Source organism: Pungitius pungitius, chromosome 9 (genome assembly GCF_949316345.1).
Source record: "Pungitius pungitius chromosome 9, fPunPun2.1, whole genome shotgun sequence".
Lineage (NCBI taxonomy): Eukaryota > Metazoa > Chordata > Actinopteri > Perciformes > Gasterosteidae > Pungitius > Pungitius pungitius.
This window is the reverse complement of record NC_084908.1, coordinates 12596898-12616989: the sequence shown is the minus strand read 5'-3', so window position 1 is coordinate 12616989 and position 20092 is coordinate 12596898. Positions and strand designations below refer to the sequence as shown.

The following is a 20092-nucleotide window of genomic DNA, read 5'->3' as shown; positions in this document are numbered from 1 at the left end:
GCATCGGCTTCTTTGGGTTCTGCACCGCTGCACCACATATTCCGCACATCCACACGCTGACTTAGTTGCGTTTGTATTTAACTGTAGTTCAATTCGTCAACAGTTTCAAGTACAACCATGTGTGCATCCCTGTTTTCTTTTTTGGACTCCCCAACTCTGCACTCACAAAAACATACAAACAGTTTGCAAATATCAGCTTTGTCCGCATAAGCAAACACCTTAAGTAGTCACTCCAACAAAAAAAAACTGCTTTTCCCAATAAGACCATATACAAATACAAGACTGGACCACTTTAGCCCAATGTGATCTTATCGCGGTTCCCATAGCTAAAACCTGGCCTCCAATGCTAATTCAGAGTTGGATCAAGACTTGATGTCAAATGAGTAAAGCAATCTAGTGGATTTAATGAGATCTGATTTCTTTCCCCTGCCCTCTGAACAGAAAATGATCTTACATAGGGAGGGGATGCTGCTCAGGGGTTAGATCAGGGAGGTTTTTAGCTTCAAATGATTTGATTTGTGTGAATTGCACACAATGGATGCTGGGCCTTTCACTTCATGCCATGAAAGCAGGTGAAATAGCGTTGACCCTAAGCCATGCGTTATCACAGCATGCAAAGGAAATGATGTGATTCACATGGCTTTATAAGGTTCATCAGATCACACAAACTTGAGGGCCCAATGCAACATCCACAGAGTCTAGTGTCTCCTTTTGGACAAAACTCACACCTCTCCATCTCTGTGTCCCCCTGCAGTCTGCAATCTATCTTTTCCTCTTTACCTCTGACCCTTTCATTTTTGAGTTCCCCCCGTACCAATCTGTTCCTCCATCTTGCCGTATACACTCTCTCTGTCAGTCCTGCCATACCACTGACCTTTCATTTTCATTCTTCCTCAATTTCTCTACCTTTCCTCTCCTTCTGGTCTGGAGTGTAATTCAGCTTGTTTCAGGGCCAGTTAGGCAGCCAGCGGAGTTAATCTGCCTTTTCAGGTCATAAATCACTGCTTGGCATCTCTCTCTCTCTCTCTCTCTCTCTCTCTTGCTCTCTCTCTCGCTCTCTCTCACTCAATTTTATTTCTTCTCCCTCTCCTTGCTTTTACCTGCTGCTTGGACATTGAGCACATCTTGAGACGATTGCGGCTGACAGTCGACGCTGGTCTTCTTTGCATGCGTGTTTGTGTGTGGTTATTACTGCTAAACACCCAACAGATATGAAAGTGAAAGTGCATACTCTTGAAGTGCCACAGCCAATCAGAGAGGAGTGTTGGAATGTCAAGACCAATCAGAAGTGATGTTTCTCTCTGTGGTGCTGTTTGGATGTTTCTCTCTCAGCCTTTCTGCAAATAAAACTCTCACAATGGTAATAGATGGAATCTACTGGGTGAAATGAATTCATTAAACATGCATATTCCTTGAGCTTCTTGAGAATAGATTGTGTGTGTGTGTGTGTGTGTGTGCGTGTGTGTGTGTGTGAATTCTAACATATCTAAGAACTGACAGGTGCATGGGAAACTGTTGGCCCCTACAACAGACAAAACCGCATCAGGAACTAGAATGGCAGAATTGGTGGTGGGGGTACAGAAGAAAGAAGGGGAAGGAGAAAAAACAGCTTAGCGTAGCAGGAGGTAGGAGAGAGAGAGAGAGAGAGAGAGCGGGAGGAGAGTGGAGTTGAATAGGAGGAAGGCGGTAGTGGGAGAGTGGGTGAATGAATGTGTTGTGGATCTATTGTGTCCAGCTCCTGAATGGAGTGTTAGTAAGCTAAGTAGTAACCGGTGATTTACAGCTCCCAGGCCATATCAGCTGAAGTGGGCGAACAATAGCCTTTCATAAGCAACATTCAGAAGCTAGAAGAACCATGTAGAAGTACTCTGGATTTAAAGTGGGGTGAACCGTTTTAAAAGTATGTGGTTGCGTTCAAGAAGACCCTCCGGCTGAGAGACACAAGGGAGATGGAGGAGAAGCTTGTGATGGACAGCGAGAGAGGGAAATTTTGGAGTCTCATTTCAGCTTCAACTAAATTATTATGATGTTTCAGTTAAAACTTCTATTCTATTTTAAGCAATCACAGAGCGTTTGTGAGTGTGGATGTGTGTGTTTGGGGGGGATGGTATTGTATATAATCTTCACACTTTGTTGGTTGCAGGTTTCACAAGATTAGTTTCCCTTCTCCCTTAAAGCCTCGAGCTATGTTCAGCACCTTAAAGAACTTGCCCAGCACTCCAAATGACGCACAGTAACTGGACATTAAAAAAGAAGCTGCGGCAACAACCAAATGTGGACTTTTTTTTAATGCTAAACATGTTTTAAACCAATTTTGGTAGTCCATTTGCTTTCTTTGTCGGCTTATTCCCCACAGTCGGTGAGAAACGTTGAGACACCAGTCATTATGAGCAGAGCCGCACAGCATGGGGACCCTGAATGCAGACCTGTCCACGGCATTAGAACAACAAGCCGTGTGACGAATTGGAGAAAATAGAGGAATCACACTGTGTGTGTGTGTGTGTGTGTGAGTCTGTGTGAGTGTCCGCGGCTACACCGGTTTGCCATTCTGCTTTATTGAGAAAGAGGGAGATTCAGTTGACCATGGGGACAGCAGAATTGTGATTAGAGCCACACATGAACACACAATCATGAACTTAACCAGCAACAGCAGTTTCTACTGCAGAGCCCATTCTGCTCTGCATATGGACATAAAGACGGGGTTCTGCAAAAGTGTCCCAAGTCAACTCTCTTGCACGTGCACTTTAGAAGGTATTAACGCACAAAGGCCCCAGGGCCAACAGTTGGCTGTAGCGTTGCTCCCTAAAAGCCACGAGGCCTCCTCTCAGAGACCCCAAGAGACCTCAACCTCCCTCACAATGCGTCTTCCTGCCTTTCCAATTCATCCTCTCCTCTCTTCTGTTCCTCCCCCTCCTGTGCCCGTCCCGCCCCAGAGAGGTCTCCATTGTGACAGAACAGTTAATCATAAACTCTCTGCAGGTCTCATTCTAGGTGTGCGCGAGTGTTTGTGTGCGTCCGTATGTGCACGCGGTTCCAGATCTACACCTTTATTTTCAACAAGACAGAGGATCTCTCCGTCTCCTGTCCGTTTATCACACATTTCTTTTTCTTTTTTTTTTAACTGTTCCCTGGCTTCACCTTTCTTATATTGCCCATCAGTATTAAAAAACAAGGAGATGAAGAAAAAATACTTATTTCAATCAAAACTCTGGGGGCCAGGGTCATTTTTGAAGTAATGAACCCTTTTTTTAAGGCAGCTCAATATGGCCTTTCTATAGTGAATCTCAAATATAGCCAGCTAGGGGACACCGATGCAATGCTTGGGAATTTTGTACATACAATCATGGCATCTCCCACAGAATGATGCTCCAACACAGCTAAACATACCATGCATACAAATTGAATGTAATGCCAGAGAAAACCAATTTCTTTCAAAAATGCAATTTTGTTGCAGTGTAACAACAAAAGGTATATGATGATTAAAATATCCCTTCATAACTCACTCAAGGTAAGGGGTAAAGATGAGTTGAAGGAGAAGAAGAAGCTTGAAATTCCAACATCCCTTCAAGATCCATCCAGATTTTGCCCCCCAGTTTTGGAAATAAATTTGTCCTCTGTGATTTCAAAACTGATACAAGCCACAGAGGACATTACACAGCTCCTATTTATAGGCTGAATAGTACTCTCCATGGAGGGTAAAATGGTTAAAATATGTCAAATTGATGGAGCAGTTAAAATGTCTTGAACTCCGTCCTGTTGAAGCTTTTGTTGCTGAAAGTGCTGGTATTTCTGCTGATAATTTTTGGTGTGTTTAAAGCTTGAATCTGTAACTCTTCGCACGTTGTCACCTTCACCTTCAGCGATCTTCAGCAATGATGCACGAGTTGTTATGGAAGGTTGTGTGGAATCATCCAGACTTGGAAAATGTCTCATCTAGTGTGAACTTACTGGGCTTATGCTAGATCTAGATGCTTCCAGCATGCTGTCTCAGTTTTAAGTGGACATTATTGCTGGTACTTTACAGAAAAGAAGTAACCTGAAAAAGCACAACTATCTGCTCACTAGCGAACTACACTGTCCCTCTAATTACTTTGTAAACTTTAAATGAATGTATGACAAGTATCATGAAATCTTTTTTTAAAGAAATATTATTTGATTAATTACATTTGAAATGGGGAATCGCTTAATGAACAACATTTTCTGTATAGAATAAAGGCAACCGTGGCCTATTCCAGATGTATCCACAGCTGCAACAAACCATTTTAAGAACAAAAGTGTCAGCACATCTGACTATGTCCTTAGAGAATGAAATAAAGAGTAGAATATACAACTCGCTGAATCAAGCACTGAAGAGACTGTTGCTGCTTTGTGTGATAATGTTAATCTCTGTGATGATGACCTGTAATATTCCTATTAGAATGATAATTGATATACTGAAGTTAAGTCTACGGTTGCTTTGGGTAAATACAAGGTAAATGCTTCCATCCATGGCTGTCAATGTATGATCATAAATACCCACTTCCCACCCTGACCTCCAAATGTCGACTTTTTGCTACTCTGTGCACATACCCAGCTCTTTTCTCTGCATTGGCAATGACCGTAAATCATGTAGTGCGGAAACAACCAATATGAGCGTCATTTCTAGGATACTGCAGTTTATAGTGGAAACGGCCTTTTATTATGATGCTTCGACTGTGTATATATTTTTTCTTGTACAGATGAAATTTGAGATATAAATTACCCAGAGTATCATGAGATTAAACCCTTCAGGCATCAAGGACATTTCCAACGTTTTGGAGGCCATAACCATTTATACACACCCAACCCATTCTTCTACCTCATCTTTGTTTGCAGATTGAGGTTCTATCCCTGGACCTGGATCGGTCTGAACACTGCCCAGCTCATATCTCATCTCTCAGCCAGTCAATGCAGTATTCAACACACAAATACAAGGATTGGATTCAAGAACAACTACTTAAGTAAATATGTAACATTAGCAAAACAAAAGCTGTGGCATTTCTCCGTCGCACTTCAAAACCGCGCAATCAGGAGACATTGGACAGAAAAAGTAGGATAATTGTCTTAGAAGTCTTCTGAAAAGACTTTGATGCTCAGACTCAGACAGGGAGACTTGTAATCGATGGATGTATGCCTTGAGCAGCAGCGTGATGAATCCCCCCTGTGGAGTCCAGACCTGGTGTTGGTTCTGGCCAATGAGGCTGCTAGAATGATGCCTCGATGAAGCTGATGACGCTGATGAATCCAATGAAGGTTGGAGCGGAGGTGGAGGGACGCAGAACTGCAGCGTGAACGTACTGAGGGTAAAGACACAACCGTATTTAAAAGAGACCAGCCGCAAGATGATAGGCTAACAATGCCATTGTATTGTTGTGTTCTTTGGTCAGAAACAGCTGTTGTCCTGATTGACAGCTCCTGACTGCGGGCAGTGAGTGAGCTAGCGTGAGGGGTGATTGGCAGATGTGATGAGGAGTAAAGCAAAGGGCTTAGGCATGCAAGAGTATTATCTTGCTGTGCACACTTGCTTTGAAATTATTTGTATTCACAAGAAGCTCTGCTGACCTTTTGTTTTGTAGTGGGAATGATCAGTTTAGGGCATATAATGTGTGGAAAAGAGTTTAGAGTCTGCAAAACATATTTGGACCATATTCTAACTGAATGTTTATTTCGGACCATCTTGAGTCTCACTCGTGCTGATTTGTTACGCTAATTGACACATACACTCCCCTGCTCTCTGTCTCACACACACTCACACAACCATCAAGTGTGCATGGAAGTGTGGATGCCAGAGAAAATTACAAGTCAGCAATTCTGAGGCGTGAAAACAGGTCTCGCTCTCCAGGATATTCTTATTAAACATCATTAATCTTACATGATTATGCACTGAAACCACACACACACGCACATTTATGTCCACGGTGCCTCTCTGTCAAAGACAAACTCAACAAGTTCACACTGTGTGACTGCCCATGTGATGCTCATCTTTGTCATCCATTTCATTAGACAGGGGGCAGAGAGAGCTATTCTGGGAGAGAGCGGTAACTCTTTGTTGGTTGCTCTGCTGAAGAGACGTCTCCAATAGCAACTGAGACCTATGGCTTGCCCCCTGCGGCGTCTAGCTTTCATACTTGTGCTTGCGAGAGTGTCCACGTCCCTCTGTGAGTTTATCTGCATGGGCTCATCCACCTGTATGTGCAGCCTTTAAGTGGGAACCTGTGTTTTGCATGTGTGTGTGTGTGTGTACGGAGGAAACAGGATGCAATCTATCACTCGCGGATCCATAACAGTGGCACACTGCGAGGGATGAACACGTTAGTGTCAGTTGCAGACGGGTGAGATGAGCAGGGGAGAGGAGTGATGTGACTGTTATCGACCCTGCCTGGTAATTACAGCGCGATTTATTACCAGAGACATAGGGGTGGGGGTGGGGGGTGGGGGGTGAGAGACGGATGGAGAAGGTATCATATTTAGTTTGGGGTTGTAAGTCAGGTTTTTGGCGAGAGTGAACAAGGTCAGAGAGAGACGGAGATGGATCACTTTACCCCTCCTTCCCCTGAGTGCGGCGCGATCTGATCACTGCTGTGCTCTCTGACATCCTCCCCCGTCCTCTTCACTCGTTTCTACTTTCTAAATCCTTCCATAACCATACGATGCTGCGAGCACTCATTTTCAACACAACCAGACCCATTCTTAAACACTTTTGTGCGCACTTATCCTCCGTACGATGTCGCTTCGAAGCATCACTTGGAGTTGAAGTGTTGATATGAAATGGAGGTGCTTTCTGTCACTAACAGAAAGCCTGCAACTTGTGGCTTTTAAACGTGTGGGAGTGTTGGGTTGTTTACCGAGATGTGTGGGCGTTAAGCATGATTTTGTGGGCATGTGTGCGCATTTATGTGTGTTTCTGTTTGTGTGGAGGCTGTGTTGTTTCTGAATAGATGAAAAAAAACCTTTGTTCTTATTGGGCTACCGCATCCTGTCATTCAATGAGTCAAAAAGACTTTTACGCTTTACCAAAACACTGTACTACGATTATACTTACGTGAACGTTTGGTTGTTGTTGGGGTTTCAACACGCCAAATAAAAACTATAACACCTGATTTTTATTTTCTTTGCTTTCATTGAATGCCCAAAAGTATATACCCTTTGATAGTGAAGATGTCATTGACAACAAAATGATATGGATCTTGTTTCTACTGCCTTAAATACACACACACACACACAGTAAGACATACAAAAACAAAATGAACGCAAAGAGACAGCATTAAAAACTTTTCAAACTGAACATTGTGTAACAATAGAATAGAAAAGAATTTGGTTCTTTGATTTGATATTATATTACAATTCAAAATAATTCAATTTGATATATTTTTATGTATGAATTGTCCTATAAATGTTCCACTTTCATGTAATGGAATGCATTTAATAGGCCTGCCGTATAGGCATCTCACACTATTCTAATGGATGGGTTAAATACAAATGTGAAGTTTATGGAACTGCTAAATAAAGAATTGATTTGATATTATTTTTAGCAAAGTACAGTTTGGTGGTGTATGTTGCTATGGTAATCCTGCTATTGGCAACCTTCCAGTAATAGATTTATTTGGGTCTTGTTATTCTATACACTAGAGTCTTTGGGCGTGTGTGGGCGTGTACATGTGTGCGCTAGGTCGCGCATGTCTATCTTTGCGTCATCAATCTGCAAGCGCTGTATTGATTGGCCAAGAGATATTTCCTCTAATATGCTCGGGGATAAGGTGTAGGAGGAAAGGGGATGGAGGGAATGGAAGGGGGGGGGGGGCTTTCACTTAGCTCCAAGCTCTTAGGAGAAGATCTATCTATCAACGTTTCCAGGCATGCAGAGGGGGGGAGAGAAGGGGGAGGGGGGAGTGGTCAGGGGCAGGTAGGTGGTTCGATTACACACACAGAGAGGGAGAGAGGGAGCAGGAATCGTTGAAATAGCAACGAGCATCGAGGAGCCAGTACACCTAAGAAAAGCTCCAGCTTGTTGTTGTTTACACTGTGGGAGGCAAAGAGCTGATGCATCTCAGAGAGCTGCTCGTTCGGCCCATAGATCTGGCTCTTTGTGGAAACCGCCACGAGAGAAGAGTACCGTTATTAGCGAAAAGGTTCGGGGTCCGGAATGTGTTCGTTGCAAGCATGCAACAATCTGTCATGTGCTTTGTTTTGTTTTTAATTAGGGGCGGTAAAGCGTGACTGGACTCTTGGGATGATGTGATGCATCGGGATGATAATGCCTTTCCCTGTTTTTACACCCGAGCTCAATTTGCTCTCTTCGGGCCCCCGAACGGGACTAACAGAGCCACCATTTAGCTCTCAGCAGGGAGAGAGGAGAGTGGGGAAATCAGTCGCTCCTCCTCTCTTATCTCTCACTTAACAAAAGCCTGTGATGAAGACAACAAGCATTGTCCCGCTCTCTGTCTCTCTTATGCTCCCTCCCATTTGTCTCCTACACTCCTCTGTTCAACTGTCAGAGTGCTAGTGGAACATGGCAGCTCTGACACTTTTCCCATCTCTAGTCCTTTGTTGTGTGCGCTCATACGTGTGTGTGTGTGAGTGGCTGAAACCATGCGTATATTGTTGTTTAAAGCACAAGCTTACTTGTGTCTGTGCACTCGCTTGCCAACGTTTGTGCTTTGTCAACTTGCACCTTGGCCTTGGGGTCAGAACAAGCTTTCCGTTAGAGTGACCATGCTTATGATGTGTATGTGTGCGTTCTCTTCCTTGGCTTTCTCAGAGGCTCTTTTGTTGGCAACAGTGAATGTCTGTGTAATTATCTTTAGGGTTAATTCAAACGAGTGAAAACACACAATGTACAATGTAGCCTTTTCACAGCTGTAAAGTTCTCATTTCTGGCTTATTGTCTCCAACAGGGACCATTGCAGAATTGGTTCTTTGCTTCAATGTGGAGGAAATGGGTGAACAGCCTCTCTAATTACACTTCACCCACTGACACTAATTTACATACAAACACAATCGCACTCCACTCCAAACCTTCATTATTTACAGGATTCCATTCTGTAGGCCATGATATTCTGCCTCTTATGTTTCATTCAAGCTGTTTCTTAACACCACTGCTTGGTCATTACACTAACCCCCAAATAGGATTTCTAGTGAGATGGTAATTTCTTGTTTCTTAAGAGAACGTGATAGAAGTAAGAAAAGTGGTTTCTCAACGCTCTGTGTTCATTATGTGCATAATTATGTGGGTGATGTTGCCAACAATCGGACCCCACATCACCGCCAGGGAGGTGGCAGCACCGCTGTGTGTCCGTCTTGCTTCGGGTTCATACATTTTCTTCACGCTTTGGACAAGTGTTCTCTATCTCTCTCTGTGAAGCACACACTATATGCACACACACACACACACACTAAATAAGCTCTATTGTAAGGCCATTACAATGTGAATGAGGGGCCCACCAGCTCCACAGAGATGAGTGTAAGTAAGTGTGTGTCAGTGCAAATAGGTTAGAGAGATTGATGAACTAGTGCAGAGGGAGAAGGGAACACCTAATCAAGTTAAAACACGGTGTGATGGACATGCTGCGGCGGTGGAATGGCATTCTACCGACGTGTAGGCTCGATGGGGCTGATTCCTCCATGCACAAGCCCTCCCCCCCCCCCCCCCCCCCGCCATGACCGTTAACATTTCTGATTGCGCGAAAATGATTTTTGTTTTTTTGCACCCACTGCGGTGTAAGTAATTCCCTCATTTTATCCTTGGAATACCACAACTTGTGCACGGAGCGAAGTGCAGGACCAGACGCGCCATTAACGCGCACCGGTGAGTACCCGCTCGTGACATCCTTCATCCGACAAACGTCAACTAACGGGCCGTGAGCTTTTACCGGGGCCAGTGATTGCAGACGCGCGAGAAAACGGCTGTTCGTGTCAATCAAACCCCGGGCCCCCCACCCCTCCCCTCCCAGAAACCCCCTCCCGCGTCTCTCCCTCGAACGCCCCTTCTCGTGCAGGCGCTCTCAAACCCAGAGCATTTACGCAGCGGTAGTCAGACGTTGACGCGCTGGCTGATGTCCGCGCTCCTCCGACCACTCCGCGCCGGCTGATCTCCCCCCCGAGAGGCGAAGACAGCGGGGGGAGACGAAAGCGAGAGAAGAATGGTGACGGGTGGAGGAGGGAGCCGATCATTCCGGCTGCCCGCATCCGCTGCTCTAGCGGAGGGCAGAGGGTGAGGGAGAGAGAGGGCGAGAGAGAGAGAGCGAGGGGGGCGGGGGGAGGGTGTGGGGTGGTGGTGGTGGTGAGGTGGGGGGGAGTGGGAGATGGAACACTCGCTTGAGCATCCAAAACACACGGGAGTGGTTCGCCGCCGAGACTGGAGCCCCGGACCCACCCGAAGCAGCGGCACGCTCCGCCGACCTCCCTTGACGCCTCTGCTCCGCGCGTCGGCGCCCGGCCTCGGTCAGAGGTAAGTCGGCTCCACGGTACTCCTTCTGAGACATTCACTTCTAGGCAATAAGCGGGAGGAAAAACTCTCTGGGATTGTCTGTCGTTTGTTTGGCTTAATCTTTCAGCTTGCCAATTTGAGCCAGTTTTTTTTTATGTTTTATTCTACGGAGTGATTTCTTTTTCGTTTGAGACATTCCACAAACACAATAGTAAAATGGATTGATTGCCATGATTAGTTAAAAAAAACTAATTTACTAACTAGTGGATCATTTTTACATGGCTTTAAAAATGATTAAAGTTGAAAATACCATTATGCAACACATATTATTATTATTTTGACCTGAACACTGAAATACAAAAACACCTTACTATTGTTTTGAAGTTGACTACATTTCTTTACAAATTTAAATTTAGATTTTTCCCATGAGTCATTTTACAAGATGCCGCAAAACAAATAGTAGGCCGAGTAGCATTTAGCTTTTAATCATAGTCCATGATTGACATTAGCACTTTAGTATTTTTGTTGAAATGCTAAGGTGAAAACTTTCATACGAACTCTTGTGTGTTGATCCAATTCCAGCGCCCTCCTGTGGGTCCTAATAGTGACACACATGCAGGAACAAGTTAACACTCACCTGTAGTTCAGACATACATAACAAAAGAATACGTGGTGCATGCTGTTTTTCTTGGTAGACTCCAAAAGACAATTTCCTCCACACGTTAAAGAAACCCATTACACCAGAGAATCTATTTTAGTCACTCAAATAACAATAAAGTTATCAAGCAATTTAGCAGGATTTCTAACACAAAAAATCACATTTTTTTCTACTGTGATTTAAAGGGAAATACAAAGACATCTTTTGTCTTTTTGTGTCATATTTAAGGAACATCTCTGTTCTTTCTCCACAGCCTTCTCTGTGCATTTATTTTCCAAAGGCAAGGAACAAGGATAGAAAGATGCAGAACGTGAGGGAAGACTATTGATATTCAAACAGACAGAAGGAGAGAAAGAGGCAGTGTAGACAGATAGAGAGAGAGGTGGAGAGTGAAGCAAGGAGGGAAAGGAAAGAGAAAGAGATGCTGTGGGATCTTTTCTTCTCCCTGGCTCCGGGCACATACATTAAGATGCTAATCCTGGTCTTTTTTGTCTCTTTCTATAATTCATTGCATTTTGTTCCTCTTTTTTCCCGTCTTTCTTATTCGAGCACTATTCTCTTGCTCTCCATTTCCTCTGTACTGTCATGGGCTCCCCCCAGATTAGTGCTTCTGGCACAAGGATTCCAACTCCAATTTAGTGGTATTTCAAATGATTAGGTTCAGAAATAAGACAGAAGTGTGCAGAGTTTTGCGCAATTATAGGAATTTTCTGTAGAGCTGTGTGGGACTGATTAGTCGAGCTCCCATCCACCTCCCCAAACTACCACATTAACACACAACCAGCTGTTGTTTATTTGTGAGGATTGACTTTAGTCTTAGCTTTATGCTTTTACATGTGATCTCATGTTGTGTGTGTGCATGTGTGTGTGTGTGTGTGTGTGCACCAGAGGTTGTATAAGCCCTAAGGAAACAAGTTGTTGTTCAATCAGCTCTGTAGTTACCAGCTGTGCCCTGACATTCCCTAGAGTGGCACAACCTAGGTGCACGCGCACCCACCAGCAGCACGTTCACAGAGAACTACTGCATACTACTCCACCTTTTGCCAACGAATTCACTCTTCCTTTTCTCCATCCACCCGTTCCCTGCAGGCCTTCGTCTTAACGCCCTCCGTCTCTGCTCGGGATTCCTCCGTGAGGATTGGAAGGAGGGTACCTCGGCTGCATTTCCTCAATAAAGACCTTTGTTCCCCAACATCCGGCGCAGCTCCCTTCCCCACCTGCCATGGTGACATGACACACCCCTGAGTGGCTTTGCTCCTTTCTCGCACACAAAGACGATCCCCTAGGGCTCCCCCGGACCCCTGAACTCTTAACTCCAGCAAACAAAAAGAGACATCTCCCCCTCCTACGCTCAACACCTCCCCTCCTCTGCGATGACGGTGGCCGTGCGATTCCGTCGCCACTTGCGCAGGCTCCTGCTCCTGCTGGCCTCCGGCTGCCTCCTCTCCCTCCTCCTCTCGGCCTACTTCCTGTTCACCAACTCCTCCCCTTCCATGCAGCTTGGACAATCCCCCGAACCCGCCTGCTCCCAGCCGCTGTCTCCCTACCATCAACTCCCGTACCCGTACCCCCCCAACCCTCCTCACACACATATCCACACGGAGCCAGTAGTGCTGGTGCTCGTTGAGTCCCAGTACTCCCAGCTGGGTCAGGACATTGTGGCTATATTGGAGTCAGCGCACTTCCAGTTCCGCATGGAGATTGCCTCAGGGAAGGGCGACCTCCCGCCGCTGACCGAGAAAGGTCGCGGCCGATATTCACTCATCATTTATGAAAATCTGTTGAAGTATGCACATGCGGACACGTGGAACAGACAGCTGTTGCATCAGTACTGTACGGAGTACAGAGTGGGCATCATCGGTTTCTACCGCTCCACCGAGAACTCCCCGCCGCTCCTCAAGCTCAGAGGCCTCCCGGTGGTCCTTCGTACCAACCAGGCGCTCTGGGACTGCTGTGTGGTGTCCAGCTCACCTCTGCTCCACCTGACCAAGCCCGGCACGGATCGGGGGGCTCTGCCGGGGGCCGACTGGACCTCCTTTTCCTCTAATCACTCCACCTACCAGGCTGTCCTGCATGCACGGGCCAAGGACAGAGCCGGAGCAGGTAGCGGCGATAACCCGGGGCCCGGCTTTAGCGTAGGCCTCCAAGCCACCGTGGTTCAGGACATGGGGCTGTATGACGGGGTGAGGCGGGTGCTGTTTGGCCAGGGACTTGCCTACTGGCTCCACAGACTCATTCTGGTGGATGCCATCTCCTACCTCACAGACAGGAAGCTTACCTTGGGTTTGGACCGGCACATACTGGTGGATATAGACGACATTTTCGTGGGAAAGGAAGGGACCCGGATGAATAACAAGGATGTGAAGGTATTGAGTGACTGATGATGGGTGTGTGCTAATGTGCTTTGGAAAGAGAAAATACCCTTGTTGGGTTAGTGATGTTGGATTATATTTTTCACTCTGCTATCAACTTCTAACAACAATAGTTGATAGCAGTGTAGCAGTGAAAATGAGTGATTTTCAATTATTGCTGTGTAAGTCTGCAGATAAATACCTTCTCGGCACTGGTATGCCAACAAGGTACTTGGTAGAGCTTGCCTTTGTGTGTCTGATGTCTGTGCGTGTTGTGTGTTGGGGTACAGCAAGAGCCTATTTATCTCAAATGGAGGTTTAGCCAGAAGTAAAGAGGCCATTTAGGGGAACAAAGACATTGAGTGAGAGAGAGAGAAAGCGAGGCAGTGAATGAGCCAGTGAAAAGATGAATGGCACTTATTCCTCTTTTCCCACGTTCCTCCTCTTAGAGAAACTAAAGGAGAGTCAGCCATGCAGCCCGCCTCTCAAGACAGCTATTGTTTCAACACACACGCTCGCATGAGCAAACACACACACACGCATTCACAGAGTGGTTAAATAGTTAAATTGACATCCGTTCACATGCATTGATACCCTAATATTGGTATGAAGTGAAAAATAGAATATATTCCAAAATAGGAGCAAACAAAGTTCACGTTTGCAGTGTGGATAAAACACCCCTTCCAGAGGGAGCTTTCTGTTTCATCTCAATCAGGGCCAGTCAAGAGAGCAAGACATGTGTTTGGTGGGTTTTCATGTGTGGGAGTTAGTGTGCGCGTGGGACTTTATGACAGGTGAGATTTATGCTGCTCATCACTGACGCGCATTAGCTAATCCTGGCCGCCCAATATACACGATAGCTATCTGTGTATGTGTGTGTTTTCTAAATCGCTACTTTAGATTGGAATGTCACTCCCGATCAATGGCTGACACCTGTCCAGTCACCCGTTGAAAGAAAAAAAAAAAAGACTAGCCACCTGTCCCTGGCAGAAAGTAAAGGAAAAGATGAGAGGAATGGGAAGGCTGAGAAAAACGGGGAGGCTGTGGGGGGGGGGGGGGGGGGGGGGGGGGGGCTGTGGGTGGTGAGGTGGAGAGGAATTCCACCTTTGAATATAAAAAAGATGCTGGAATCCAAAAAGGATCAAATAATGCATATTCACATACACGCGCGCACACACACACACACACACACAAGCAGAAAGTGCGCACACACGCATTCACAAAATGAGCACACAAGTGCTCTCGAGTTGGAGTTTTCATTTTAAGTCTGCCTGACTCTTCAGCTTTGTAGCATAAATATACATGAGGATGTAGCAGTGCCTTAACAGAAGGACAGGGAGATGGGGAAGGAAGAAGATGAGAGAGAGAGAGAGAGAGAGAGCGAGAGAGAGAGAGAGAGAGAGGCATATAAAAAGAGACAGTGATGTCATTCAGTCGCATTTCTTCCACATTTCGTCTTTCTCATGTCTTTACAATCACGGCTAGAAAAAGAGTGGTGGAAGAGAGGGAGGTAGGGGAAGGTGGAGTATGGCAACTCGGGGACGAGCTGCCAGCTAATTTCAGAAAAACAATATGCTGGGGGATGGATGTGGGAGCAGAGAAGGGGTGCTAGAATTGCGTAAATCTTGCAGGTTCATAATTATTTGCCTGAGCTAATTCATCTCGCCGTTGGCTAAATGTATTTTATTTTTCTCATGGGACAGGGATTGTTTGATCACGAAATCCGGCTGGTTAGTTTTCAAATGAAATGGAACTCCTAATCAGAGTGTCATTGAAAATCTGTCAAAAGGATGACTTATATTAGATGAGCAAGTGTCAAGTACGCACCTAGATTTTTGCGAAGGAGACAGCTGAAAAGAAATTTCATTATTGTATTAAAAATGATTAATGCATTTTGATTCCAGGGAAATGATTTAACCATGACAGCAAGACGTTTGCACCAGGTCAAATGCTTTTAAAAACCATTTTAGGTTAAATTTGAATCAAAGCTGAAGCTGACTGATGGCCATGATAACATCACAAAACTGTTTGTTTTTTTTCAAAAATCTACATTTTAGCAAGATAAGCCATTTTGTAATTACATCCTTACTTTATCAAGGCATCTAATATCATACTTAATATTTAAACGCTGCATAAGATGATTATGTAATAGGCAAAGAATGGTTTTAAGACATCACAACACAAACATATAGTGGTGAATTATTGGAAACGAGACAAATTATGTGAAGATGTAAATCCTCTTACGTGTCTTACACTGCATCCGAGTATGCAACAGGATGTGTCATTGACCAATTAGTAATGGCGTTTGCAGTGCCAATGTTAGAAATCCGCTCTTAACTCTGTAAAGCCAACATTCAATCCCTTGTCTCTCCTGGAGTGAGACAGGAGAGACAGGCGAAAGAGAGAGAGAGAGAGAGAGAGAGAGAGAGAGAGAGAGAAAGAGGCCAATTAAAATGCCCCCCTCTTTCTCTCTGCACTCTTCATTAGTCTCACCCCACGAGTTCATCTGGTGACAAACAATACCTACGCCTCCTCCTGTCTGCACCCAGACACACACACAAACACACATGCGGGCACTCACACACACAGCTGCATTACATCTATTAAAATGATTCACGGTTGAGGTGCCTCAAAATGAGGGATGATGCCAGTCAAAAACTGTGATTTGTCGCGTGCCGGTGGGTGTATTCTTTCTGGATTCATGTCGCCCTATCTCCTCTGATTCTGAATGGTCATTAGGGAGGCGTGCGGTCCTCGTCTTCAGATCCCTCTTTATCTCCTCATCCACTCGCCTTCCTCGCCCCCCCCTCCTCCGCCCGAGTCTTTGATCACCATCTCTGGCCTATTTGTACTCCTACCTTAGCCTGCCTTTTCAGCTCGGTCTCAGCCTCTCCCTTCACAGGGTGGAGTGCGTCATGTACACAGGTGTCATGTCAGTTGAGGGGACACCCACGTGTGAGGCACACATACCGTACATGAGGCCGGCACACACACACCTTTCTGGGCTACATTGACTTCGACCATTTGTATGTATCTAAAGAAGGCAGTTGCTTAGGGATATGCACAGTTAGCTTATCTTCAGGACAGATTGAGAACATCTCTGTGTAGCCGCTCCGTATGAAAATGATCCTCTTGTTTGTGTGGGCGTGTGTGTGTGCGTTGAATGGACTGCTATCATGTCAAAGGAAATCCTTTGTATTTCATGTTGCTGGAGTCTCTAGTTCCCCGAAAAGAAATCATTGGCCAAATAAGTTTACAGCTTTTGTCTCCAAAAGCACAGCAGGGCTGTTGCTGCACTTTCATTACTTGGCTTTTCATCCAGTAGGTTGTTTTTTTTACATTTTATTGCAATGCGCTGAGAAATTTAAGAGAACGAGGAGAATGAGTAATGAGTTTGGGACGTGTCTTTGCTCTTTGTCCAGGTTAAAGCCTTTTTTTCATTTTGACAATATCACTGGCCCTGAAACCTGGCTTAAAACTGAAAAGAAAATGGGCAAAATTCAGACTTCAATGAATGTTTTTAGCACAACAGTCTATGATTTATTCTAAGATAATCTTAAAGATAATCTTCAGACTAATTAAGTATGATGCCACTTGAGTCAGCGGAACTGAGCTCATTCCGTATCCGACTATTACTTTGCCAAGTAATTAATAAAAGAAAATACTTGGAGAAGAGATGTAGACGACTGGAAGAAGTCAAGGAAATGGGGGAAAAAATAGACTTTGACTTTTGTTACATGAGGCACACAAATATATCACTTTTTTTTGTCTGTTAGTATCATTCATTTAATACCTGACAAAGATTGGCACCCTTGTGAGGGGATCTTAGGTAGTAAGTCTTTTTAAAGTGACACAGTTGCAGGTGGGAAAGGGAGTGAGTGAGAAAAGGAGATGACATAAAAGATGGAGCAGAATATTGCTTCCAGCATGATGCGTCCTGACATCTGCTCTCCCCCCCCCCTCTGATCTGGAATTGTAAAATAAATTTTCAGAGAATTCGCAGTCAGGTTTTAGTTCTACTGTTGGTAAGAAAAAAAAAGGCGGTTAAATGGTAAACATTTGAACATACAGTACAGAAAAAAACCTAGTTATGCCATTGTAATAAATTATAAATTATTATTTTAATGAAATCCAATTCATCACTGCTCTCGATTTTATTCAAATTAACCGTGAGAATGTGGCACTGGGCCACGCAATTTCTTCCAAAAAACGAGGCAGGTTTTTTGGTCACACAAATCACTGAAACTCAAAATCCTTGAGGGTCTGCCAAGTAGAATTTAGTGTAAGCAAAGCGATGCCAAAGCAATCACAAGTACCTTGGATCTAAATGCAAGGGAGTAGATGATTTTGTTTAATTCTCAAAAGTGAAAAAAGCTACACTGACTTAAATCTGACAAGCGACACTAAAAGTGAGACACAGAGGGGAAGAGTAGGGTAAAGGAAGACTGGCATTAACGGGTAAAGTCTCTCTCTTCATCAAATAGAGATGCCTGACCCAGTTAAATTTGCTGGTCTGGTGTTCACATTACGCACGGATACACACACACACACACACACACACACACACACACACACTGCACTCGTGTAGACGCATCAAGAAGAACTCCGATCCGTTTTTGCGCAAAAAATGACACCCTTTAATTGTCTCGTTCCTCCTTTTATCACAGCTTCAAATCTGTGGGCATAATATCCCACTAACAAACATTTAATTACTTTGTTTTTTTTGTTGTTTTTTTTTTAGATCTCCCAGGCAGGCTTAAGGTTGTGAAAAGAAAGGAGAAGAAATGGTGCATATGGGAGAATGACAGAATGGGGAGGTGGCTGGTGTAAAGGGTTTGTGAAAGGCTCTGAATGCCAGCTGCCCAGATGCCTGTCTCCCATCTGTTTGAACCCCAACATCTAGCTGGCACATCTTCCAGTGCTTATCACCGCACACGTGCAGGAACACAAAAACACACACACGGAATCAGACTGGCATTAGTTCTGACACTTTAGCAGTGTTCGGCAGCTGTGCGATTGGGCACAGAAATGAGGGCTATCGCTAACCGCTAATCCATTTGTGTGTTCTCCTTCGTCGCCGGGATTGTCAAAGTCTCTCACATGCTACTCGTCCCGACTCCTGCCAATCTCAACCCCCCTTTCTTTCTCATAAAGTATGTCGTATGGCCCCTTTAAAAACAATGCCCAGCTTTGAGCTCAGCAACCAGTAGAGAGATTTGCTCAATTTCTTGCTGAAATTCTTTTGTTTTCCCGCGATCCGCTGCCCCCATGAAAACAGAAAGACACTTTGACTTGACTCTCGTTCAGAGCCAGAGGTTTGGTTTTGTCATACACTCCGTGCGAGTGATTTAGTCCAAGAGGTACACTCGTCTTTACCGCTGGGCATAGTTAGCAATCCTGCCTCCTTATGATGGTCAATAGTAGTAATCCCATTGCTCTCGACAGTACGTGTTCTTATAGCAACACTCAGGTCAGGCAGTAAACTACCTCAACTACCAATTTTTTTGCTATTTATGGACTCTGGTGTGGTTACGGTATCCTGATGTCGTTGGGCTATGAATATTTTGACATTAATGTGCAGTTTACCTCTGGATGGGACACACGCAAGATGAGTTGCCAAAACGAGTTGTTATTCAATTCACAGAGGCCCTTAAGCAGCCAGTATGCTTCCACAGAGATGCTCAAAAATCAGATGTGTAGATAATCTCTTTCTTTGCTGTTATATATACAGTATACATATAGGAAAATATATTATATTATAGGATATTCTATTGTATCATCCGTAATTTAAATGGAATCACTAATCTGTAAAGTTAACTCATTAAATGTAGCACATTAGACTTTTTAAATCTTACCTAAAACTTGCAGGTGAAGGCTGATCCATCTCCGTGAGCTATTTGTTACCTGTAAAAGTTTCATAATCCGTGTTATAGTTTGGTATCAGAGTGTTTTGAAAACTTTTCTTGTTTCTGTCCTTTCTTTGGGTTTTACGAAAATGACTTCTGGCTAAAAAACATTTTTACCCCCAAAGTTTTTGTTTTGCTGGATTTTCTCACAATGGCATTACTGCAAGAATGAAATGTAGCTTTTCCATGAAAGAAATGAAGGCAGCAACATTTTCACCGTGACATTACAAGGTTTAAAATCCGGGTCAAAACCATTGGTCATTTACACAGCTGTTCTGTCCTCTGCTATGGATCCAAGGAAGCAGAATACAAATGAGGTGTTTATACTTATACGCTGCGCGCTTGCACACACACCGACGCCGAGTCGCACAGATACCAGCACACGTTAATAATGCATTTGGACGAGCGAGTGCATCGGGGAGTGTATATTGAGTTACGATGCCAAGCATTCAGCTACAAACCTAATTTAATTCACATGTCTTTGCATTTGTGTGTGCGTATTTGTGTGTGTTTTGTGGATAAGATTTAGAGGGTGTCACAACGGAGGAAACAGAGGATCAGATTAGTGATCAGTGCACATCTGTCAGCATGCAGCCTTCTTCAACACCATTAGATTAAAGCTAATGAAGACACTGTGTGCACGTGTTTGTATACGTGTTAGACACACAGACACACGCACGCACACACACACACACACACAGAGGAGAAGAGGAGCTGAAAGGAGAGGCAGAGA

At 44.5% G+C, this 20092-nt stretch overlaps 1 protein-coding gene across 2 annotated transcripts in view; it reads left to right on the top strand.

Annotated features, from left to right (window-relative positions):
* Nucleotides 1-10307: 10307 nt before the first annotated feature.
* ndst3 (N-deacetylase/N-sulfotransferase (heparan glucosaminyl) 3) overlaps nt 10308-20092 on the top strand; it is a 31641-nt gene continuing 21856 nt past the window's right edge. For both annotated transcript variants that reach the window (XM_037470913.2, XM_037470915.2), the window contains exons 1-2: nt 10308-10465; nt 12192-13468. In XM_037470913.2, coding sequence (XP_037326810.2) covers nt 12476-13468 — 993 coding nt within the window. In that variant the 5' untranslated portion in view covers nt 10308-10465; nt 12192-12475. The remainder of the gene's footprint in view (nt 10466-12191; nt 13469-20092) is intronic.